This window comes from Melanotaenia boesemani, chromosome 11 (genome assembly GCF_017639745.1).
Source record: "Melanotaenia boesemani isolate fMelBoe1 chromosome 11, fMelBoe1.pri, whole genome shotgun sequence".
Lineage (NCBI taxonomy): Eukaryota > Metazoa > Chordata > Actinopteri > Atheriniformes > Melanotaeniidae > Melanotaenia > Melanotaenia boesemani.
Window position 1 is genome coordinate 1,396,692 of NC_055692.1, and position 9,765 is coordinate 1,406,456.

General features: G+C 42.8%; 1 protein-coding gene and 1 non-coding gene across 2 annotated transcripts in view; one reads left to right on the forward strand and one right to left on the reverse strand.

The window, feature by feature from the left end:
* Positions 1-2,958: 2,958 nt before the first annotated feature.
* LOC121649097 (solute carrier family 12 member 2-like) overlaps positions 2,959-9,765 on the reverse strand; it is a 58,710-nt gene continuing 51,903 nt past the window's right edge. Inside the window, exons 24-26 of the mRNA XM_041999651.1 lie at positions 4,376-4,511; positions 4,223-4,290; positions 2,959-3,410 (exon numbers count right to left, since the gene is read on the reverse strand). Of these exons, the coding sequence (XP_041855585.1) occupies positions 3,275-3,410; positions 4,223-4,290; positions 4,376-4,511 (340 nt within the window). The 3' untranslated portion in view covers positions 2,959-3,274. The remainder of the gene's footprint in view (positions 3,411-4,222; positions 4,291-4,375; positions 4,512-9,765) is intronic.
* LOC121649715 lies at positions 9,555-9,708 on the forward strand. Its single transcript, XR_006012149.1, has one exon. It is a non-coding gene; the product is annotated as a 5.8S ribosomal RNA (ribosomal RNA).

Sequence of the window (9,765 nt, forward strand, 5' to 3'; positions counted from 1 at the left end):
GTTCTGGTTCTGATGGCGGTTTTTCTTCCTGGTTCTGGTCCTGATGGAGGCTTTTCTTCGTGGTTCTGGTTCTGATGGAGGTTTTTCTTCCTGGTTCTGGTCCTGATGGAGGCTTTTCTTCGTGGTTCTGGTTCTGATGGCGGTTTTCCTTCCTGGTTCTGGTTCTGATAGAGGTTTTTCTTCCTGGTTCTGGTCCTGATGGAGGCTTTACTTTATAGTTCTGGTTCTGATGGCGGTTTTTCTTCCTGGTTCTGGTCCTGATGGAGGTTTTTCTTCCTGGTTCTGGTCCTGATGGAGGCTTTTCTTCGTGGTTCTGGTTCTGATGGAGGCTTTTCTTCGTGGTTCTGGTTCTGATGGAGGTTTTTCTGCCTCGTTCTGGTTCTGATGGAGGTTTTTCTTCCTGGTTCTGGTCCTGATGGAGGTTTTTCTTCCTGGTTCTGATGGAGGTTTTTCTTCCTGGTTCTGGTGCTGATGGAGGTTTTTCTTCCTGGCTCTGGTTCTGATGGAGGCTTTTTTTTCTGGTTCTGGTCCTGATGGAAGTTTTCCTTCCTGGTTCTCGTCCTGATGGAGGTTTTTCTTCCTTGTTCTAGTTCTGATGGAGGTTTTTTCCTGGTTCTGGTCCTGATGGAGGTTTTTCTTCCTGGTTCTGGTCCTGATGAAGGCTTTTCTTCCTGGTTCTGGTCCTGATGGAGGCTTTTCTTCCTGGTTCTGGTCCTGATGAAAGTTTTCCTTCCTTGTTCTGGTCCTGATGGAGGTTTTCCTTCCTGGTTCTGGTCCTGATGGAGGTTTTTCTTCCTTGTTCTAGTTCTGATGGAGGTTTTTTTCCTGGTTCTGGTCCTGATGGAGGTTTTTCTTCCTGGTTCTGGTCCTGATGAAGGCTTTTCTTCCTGGTTCTGGTCCTGATGGAGGCTTTTCTTCCTGGTTCTGGTTCTGATGGAGGCTTTTCTTCGTGGTTCTGGTTCTGATGGAGGTTTTTCTACCTGGTTCTGGTTCTGATGGAGGTTTTTTTTCCTGGTTCTGGTCCTGATGGAGGTTTTTCTTCCTGGTTCTGGTTCTGATGGAGGTTTTTCTTCCTGGTTCTGGTCCTGATGGAGGCTTTTCTTCGTGGTTCTGGTTCTGATGGAGGCTTTTCTTCGTGGTTCTGGTCCTGATGGAGGCTTTTCTTCCTGGTTCTGGTTCTGATGGAGGTTTTCCTTCCTGGTTCTGGTTCTGATGGAGGTTTTTCTGCCTGGTTCTGGTTCTGATGGAGGTTTTTCTTCCTGGTTCTGGTCTTGATGGAGGCTTTTCTTCCTGGTTCTGGTCCTGATGGAGGTTTTTCTTCCTGGTTCTGGTTCTGATGGCGGTTTTTCTTCCTGGTTCTGGTCCTGATGGAGGCTTTTCTTCGTGGTTCTGGTCCTGATGGAGGCTTTTCTTCCTGGTTCTGGTCCTGATGGAGGCTTTTCTTCCTGGTTCTGGTTCTGATGGCGGTTTTTCCTCCTGGTTCTGGTCCTGATGGAGGTTTTTCTTACTGGTTCTGATGGAGGTTTTCCTTCCTGGTTCTGGTCCTGATGGAGGCTTTACTTTATGGTTCTGGTTCTGATGGCGGTTTTTCTTCCTGGTTCTGGTCCTGATGGAGGTTTTTCTTCCTGGTTCTGGTCCTGATGGAGGCTTTTCTTCGTGGTTCTGGTTCTGATGGAGGCTTTTCTTCGTGGTTCTGGTTCTGATGGAGGTTTTTCTGCCTCGTTCTGGTTCTGATGGAGGTTTTTCTTCCTGGTTCTGGTCCTGATGGAGGTTTTTCTTCCTGGTTCTGGTTCTGATGGAGGTTTTTCTTCCTGGTTCTGGTGCTGATGGAGGTTTTTCTTCCTGGCTCTGGTTCTGATGGAGGCTTTTTTTTCTGGTTCTGGTCCTGATGGAAGTTTTCCTTCCTGGTTCTGGTCCTGATGGAGGTTTTTCTTCCTTGTTCTAGTTCTGATGGAGGTTTTTTTCCTGGTTCTGGTCCTGATGGAGGTTTTTCTTCCTGGTTCTGGTCCTGATGGAGGCTTTTCTTCCTGGTTCTGGTCCTGATGGAGGCTTTTCTTCGTCGTTCTGGTTCTGATGGAGGTTTTTCTTCCTGGTTCTGGTTCTGATGGAGGCTTTTCTTCCTGGTTCTGGTCCTGATGGAGGCTTTTGTTCATGGTTCTGGTTCTGATGGAGGTTTTTCCTAATGTGGATCATGTATGGATCTGTTTGAACTGGAATGAATTCTAAGGTCTGATGTTGGTCTGAAGCTGCCGGGACGTCGTCTCCTGGGGTGACTGGCAGCTGTTATTTGAATAATCTTCTTCTCTGTAGGATGATGGTCTCCAGGTGGTTTGGAAAAGATCTGAAAACCTTCCCAGACTGAATGATCCAAGATCACTGCTGATGTCTTTCCTCCTTGGCATTGTGTTGACACACCTGAACGAGAGCAGAGCAGCAAGCTGACCAAACATCTGCTTTTTGCTCTAATGATGATCAGTCAGGTGGTTGATCAGCTGACGCCGACTCTGAACTCCTCTGAGGTTTTTAAAAACTGATACTGGAGAATGTTTCATTTTACGACCTGATTATTTTTACGTCTTTAACGTGTTATTGATTTATTCATGACTGGAATCAGGTTAAAGACCCATAACGTTCGCATCTGTCACACCTGACGTTTTATATTTTATTTCAATATATATGAGTCCCAGTGTTTCCCTCACAAAATAATTCCTTCGGTTTTTAAAGACTCCTTCACCTTTATTTTTTAGTTTTATCATCTAAATCTCTCAACATTGTCAAATAAAGATCAAGTTTCCACCTTTACATACTTTAGGGATCAGGATGGTCTAATACTTTAATTACTCACTTTATTCTAACAAAAAAGGTTCTCTGAAGTCATTTAGAAAAAATGAGATTTAGAGAAAGATAAATAATCCATAAATAACCCCAGAAAACTAAGAAATGATAAAAACATGGTTCTGTTAATCTTTTAATAAAATGAAGTTACCATAAGTCAGTGGAAAAATATTCCTTCCCATGGCTGCATGCCTGAATACCAGCACACCCTCTGAAATAAGCATCTTTATTATAAATAAACATTATATTTACTGTCATTAATCTCATCCAGTTAAAACCACAGACTGTTAAAGAATCTGTTTAATTTGTTAAAGAACAAAAAAGAACTTAAATGAAGCTGAATGAGAAGAATCCCATTGAAGGCCAGATTTTTCTGTTCTTGTGCAGGTGGAGGCTGAAACACCGCAACACGCCCTTGGTGGACACATCTGTGTGTGTGTTAAGAGTAAAAGGTGAGGACACTCTGGTGGTTTCCTCGGACCAGCAGCAGCGGGGGGACGTCTTTGGACAGAGTCTCCAACCAGCACATGTACAGGGCGCTGGAGACGGTGCCTTTCCGGGCCAAAGGCATGCTTCTGCACAACCAGAGAGACAGACAGCTTTTACTTCCTCATCTACACGCTACACATAACATACGAGGGAAAAGAACTACTTCAAATTGTCTCATGCAGCAGCAGGTCTACACCAGAACCAGGTCCAGACCTCATCCTGGCTGCAGGAACCAGACACACTGGAGGGGGAGGAGGTCTCAGTGCGGTCCAATCAGAGATCCGCGGGGCCCGACAACGGACCAAAAGTTGGACAAAATGCACTCGTGGATGAGCATGTGATCCACGTGTGCTTGTTCCAAAACCACTTGAGAACCACGTGGTTCTCATGTGCATGTACATGTGTTTTTTCAGGGGTTCTGGGGAATCTAGAAAGTTCTGTTGCTCCATCAGGTGCTTTCAGGGAAGGTTTTTTTTTATCCAGGTAATGTTGGAATTCATTTTAAAGGCCCAGAAAAATCTAAAGAAGTTCCTGGTGGAGAAGTGGCTCATAGGCCGCTCGGTCTGGTGTTGTGCCGAAAAAAGAAGAAAAGCACCCCCTGCCGTGAAACGCCCCCCCCCCCAGGGTGTATATATGTATATATATATAACACAGAGAAAAAAATTCAATGTTAAGACAAACTGACAAACATTTTATCACACTGCGAGTGGTTTGTGGTTTGAAGTCAGGTATGGAGGGGGTGCATGTTCTCATATTAAGTCATGTAAACACCATCCAGATTATTTTGTAAGTGAAACGTATGAACAGGTTTCCAACATGATGACGACGATGATGATGATGAAGAGGGGAAATTCTCTCTTTTCTGAGCATGTGCAGCTGGAAAAGAAAAAGTTCTTACATGACGATGAGTTTGGCCGAGCTGGAGTGTTCCTTCAGAAGTTCGTTCAGCCGGATCTGACGGTTGGTCTGAAAGTAAAATAAAAGAAGTTGATTTTCATGCAGCAGAGCAGAACTTTGTGATTGGCCAGCGCGCTCCGGGATGTGGGCCGACCTTGGCCCGGTACAGCTCCAGCTCATTGTCGGTGATCCTCCAGGGCTCCTGAGCCTTCAGCTTCTCTGCAGCCTCCTGCTCCATGTCGTCCTCCTTCAGCCTGTACGGCTCGATCAGCTCCTTAAAACTCAGCTTACTGCAACGAAAAGAGGTCGGATTTACCGCAGCATGTCCTAAACTATTCACATTTCAATGCTTTCAAAAGAATCTGGAGTTTCTGTGCTGCAGTAAAGAGACGTGAGCAGCGTTAAACCTTCTGTCTGGATATGTTTAGTCGCGTACATTCATCAATAAATAACCACAGCGGTTCCCACTTTTCTTCTACTGCAGACAAGATGAACCTGAGATGTTTCAGTTTGTTTTCTGACAGCTTCGTTTCATTTGTGAACATCCATTTTTCATTTCAGACAAGCTCATCATGATGTAAAACATGTATGAGGAATTTAGTGATCATGGTGAGAATCTGGCCCAAAGTCCACGTCCAGGAAAGACTCAGAGGATTCCAGTTGGTCTCCAGCAGATTAAAAAAGTTCCTGGAAGAAAGAAGGGAGGAAGGATTCCCAGATTCCCACCCATTTTTGTGATTTTTGGTCCACTTTGTAGAAATAACACACAGACCAACAGTGACCAAACCTTTTCTCATCTCATCGTTCTCTCAAGTCTTGGCTTTCAGGAGAAAAAATATTGTTATTGAAGCAAACACACAACAGAAACTATTTCCATGTTTCCACTTTTTCCTCATTTCCAGTTATTCCTGCTACTATTTACCTGCTATCCTCACTAAACCAACTCCAGCTCAGCTGCTTTGTGGCGCCACCGTGCATCAGAAACGTCTTCTTGGCTTTATTCCAGCCATAGAGGACTGCGGTGAAGTTAGTTTCAAGTTGGATATTGGATATTCGCGCTGTGGTTGTTGACTTAGGGACTGTCAATAAATTTTGAACCATCACTCTTCAGAAACAAAACTTATAGCTGTCCTCTCTTGTTACCAACTCTCACAAAATCAATGAAATATCATGCAACAAAATTAAATGAATCTGCTAAATTACCAGATTTTTGAGTGATTTTGCTGTATTTTTTCGACGTGTTTTTAGCCATTTTTTTTATCTAGAATTTCTGATTATCCTTCAATAGCTTCCAGGTCATGTGACCCATTGACACAAATTCCATATTAAACTTTTCTACTAGTCTCCAGAGATCAGGCACACTCATTTTTTATTGCATTTATAGTCATTTATTATTTTTGAGTATTTTTTGTACTGTAAATTTATGATAATCGTTCAATAGCTTCCAGGTCATGTGACCCATTGACACAAATTCCATATTAAACTTTTCTCCTAGTCTCCAGAGATCAGGCACACTCATTTTTTATTGCATTTATAGTCATTTATTATTTTTGAGTATTTTTTGTACTGTAAATTTATGATAATCGTTCAATAGCTTCCAGGTCATGTGACCCATTGACACAAAATCCATATTAAACTATTCTACTAGTCTCCAGAGATCAGGCACACTCATTTTTTATTGCATTTATACTCATTTATTATTTTTGAGTATTTTTTGTTACTGTAAATTTATGATAATCGTTCAATAGCTTCCAGGTCATGTGACCCATTGACACAAATTCCATATTAAACTTTTCTACTAGTCTCCAGAGATCAGGCACACTCATTTTTTATTGCATTTATACTCATTTATTATTTTTGAGTATTTTTTGTACTGTAAATTTATGATAATCGTTCAATAGCTTCCAGGTCATGTGACCCATTGACACAAATTCCATATTAAACTTTTCTACTAGTCTCCAGAGATCAGGCACACTCATTTTTTATTGCATTTATACTCATTTATTATTTTTGAGTATTTTTTGTACTGTAAATTTATGATAATCGTTCAATAGCTTCCAGGTCATGTGACCCATTGACACAAATTCCATATTAAACTTTTCTCCTAGTCTCCACAGATCAGGCACACTCATTTTTTATTGCATTTATACTCATTTATTATTTTTGAGTATTTTTTGTACTGTAAATTTATGATAATCGTTCAATAGCTTCCAGGTCATGTGACCCATTGACACAAATTCCATATTAAACTTTTCTACTAGTCTCCAGAGATCAGGCACACTCATTTTTTATTGCATTTATACTCATTTATTATTTTTGAGTATTTTTTGTACTGTAAATTTATGATTAACGTTCAATAGCTTCCAGGTCATGTGACCCATTGACACAAATTCCATATTAAACTTTTCTACTAGTCTCCAGAGATCAGGCACACTCATTTTTTTATTGCATTTATAGTCATTTATTATTTTTGAGTATTTTTTGTACTGTAAATTTATGATAATCGTTCAATAGCTTCCAGGTCATGTGACCCATTGACACAAATTCCATATTAAACTTTTCTCCTAGTCTCCACAGATGAGGCACACTCATTTTTTATTGCATTTATAGTCATTTATTATTTTTGAGTATTTTTTGTACTGTAAATTTATGATAATCGTTCAATAGCTTCCAGGTCATGTGACCCATTGACACAAATTCCATATTAAACTTTTCTACTAGTCTCCAGAGATCAGGCACACTCATTTTTTATTGCATTTATACTCATTTATTATATTTGAGTATTTTTTGTACTGTAAATTTATGATTAACGTTCAATAGCTTCCAGGTCATGTGACCCATTGACACAAATTCCATATTAAACTTTTCTCCTAGTCTCCAGAGATCAGGCACACTCATTTTTTATTGCATTTATACTCATTTATTATTTTTGAGTATTTTTTGTACTGTAAATTTATGATAATCGTTCAATAGCTTCCAGGTCATGTGACCCATTGACACAAATTCCATATTAAACTTTTCTCCTAGTCTCCAGAGATCAGGCACACTCATTTTTATTGCATTTATACTCATTGATTATTTTTGAGTATTTTTTTTACTGTAAATTTATGATTAACGTTCAATAGCTTCCAGGTCATGTGACCCATTGACACAAATTCCATATTAAACTTTTCTCCTAGTCTCCAGAGATCAGGCACACTCATTTTTATTGCATTTATAGTCATTTATTATTTTTGAGTATTTTTTGTACTGTAAATTTATGATTAACGTTCAATAGCTTCCAGGTCATGTCACCGAGGGGCCCCAAACCTCAATTAAATTATTCTACTGAGACAAAGAAACAAGACACACCCCTTTTGATTCATTTTGAAAGCTCCTTCTGTTTTTTATTAATTTTTTACAGTAAAAATATCAATATTTCTTCAATAGCTTCCACAAATTGTGACCGAGGGGCCCCAAACCCCTACTAAATTATTCTACTAACACACACAAACAAGACACACCCCTTTTGATTCATTTTGAAAGCTCCTTCTGTTTTTTAAAAATTTTTTTACAGTAATAAAATCAATATTTCTTCAATAGCTTCCACATCATGTCACCGAGGGGCCCCAAACCCCTACTAAATTATTCTACTAAGACACACAAACAAGACACACCCCTTTTGATTCATTTTAAAGGCTCCTTCTGTTTTTTATTAATTGTTTACAGTAATAAAATCAATACTTCTTCAATAGCTTCCACATCATGTCACCGAGGGGCCCCAAACCTCAATTAAATTATTCTACCGAGACACACAAACAAGACACACCTCTTTTGATTCATTTTGAAGGCTCCTTCTGTTTTTTATTAATTTTTTACAGAAAATAAAATCAATACTTCTTCAATAGCTTCCACATCATGTCACCGAGGGGCCCCAAACCTCAATTAAATTATTCTACCGAGACACACAAACAAGACACACCTCTTTTGATTCATTTTAAAGGCTCCTTCTGTTTTTTATTAATTTTTTACAGTAATAAAATCAATATTTCTTCAATAGCTTCCACATCATGTCACCGAGGGGCCCCAAACCTCAATTAAATTATTCTACTGAGACACACAAACAAGACACACCTCTTTTGATTCATTTTGAAAGCTCCTTCTGTTTTTTTAAAATTTTTTTACAGTAATAAAATCAATATTTCTTCAATAGCTTCCACATCATGTCACCGAGGGGCCCCAAACCCCTACTAAATTATTCTACTAAGACACACAAACAAGACACACCCCTTTTGATTCATTTTGAAAGCTCCTTCTGTTTTTCAGCGTGTGTCTACCCTTCGCCGAGAGGCGTTGGTAACCCGTTGAACCCCACTCGTGATATGGATTGGGGATTGCAATTATTTCCCATGAACGAGGAATTCCCAGTAAGCACTGGTCATAAACTGGCGTTGATTAAGTCACTGCCCTTTGTACACACTGCCCGTCACTACTACCGATTGGATGGTTTAGTGAGGTCCTCGGATCGGCCCCACAGGGGTCGGTCACGGTCCTGGCGGAGCGCCGAGAAGACAATCAAATTTGACTATCTAGAGGAAGTAAAAGTCGTAACAAGGTTTTCGTTGGTGACCCTGCAGAATGATCATTAACGGTTGAGCACCCCACGCGGGGCCTCTCCAACCAGCCGAACCTGCCGAGGGGACGGACCCCGGCTCTCTCCCCGAGAGCCCCAGGGCCCGCCCCCGAGGCTCCGCAGCAGATGGACCGGCGTGACAGGATGGAGGCGTGCGTGCCCGAGCTCTCCTGCGGGCGGAAGAGGGGTCCCTCCAGGGTCCCCCTCTCTCCGCCCTCGGGTCCAGTCGCGTCTCCCCTACCTCCTCCGACCCTTCCCTGCTGCAAACTCCACCCTGGTCCGAGCCCGGCCAGCCCGTCGGACTCCCTGGCTCGGCCCCCTCTCCGGCACCGACCCCTCGCTCCGCAGAGCGCGCACTCCCGCCAGCCCGTCCGAGGGCCTGACGGACCTGCCGTCATGGCGCGCTTGGGAGCGTCAGGGCGGCGTCCACGCAGAGCGGGCCCGGCCTGCGTCCGGCGGAGACCCAGTCAGGGCTCTGCACTCGGAACCTCTCGAACGGTCTCGCCCTGGCCGTCCCGCTGCGCGCCTCCGGGTACCCAACTCTGCTCCATCCTCCGGAGGGAGCCAGGGGGGTTTAATGTCTCCACCCTGGGGACCGGCGCTTACCCTGTCCTCGACGGGGGGGCCCGGCCCGAGATGCGGAGCGCCTGGGCAGTTCGCTGAACCTGTCCAACCCCCAGTCTCGGAAGCTTGGCCTCCAACCTGAAAACGAAAACTGTACAACTCTTAGCGGTGGATCACTCGGCTCGTGCATCGATGAAGAACGCAGCTAGCTGCGAGAACTAATGTGATTTGCAGGACACATTGATCATTGACACTTTGAACGCACATTGCGGCCCCGGGTTCCTCTCGGGGCTACGCCTGTCTGAGGGTCGCTTTGCCATCAATCGGAGGAGCCTCTCCTCCGCGGCTGGGGCTGTTGCAGGCCGCCT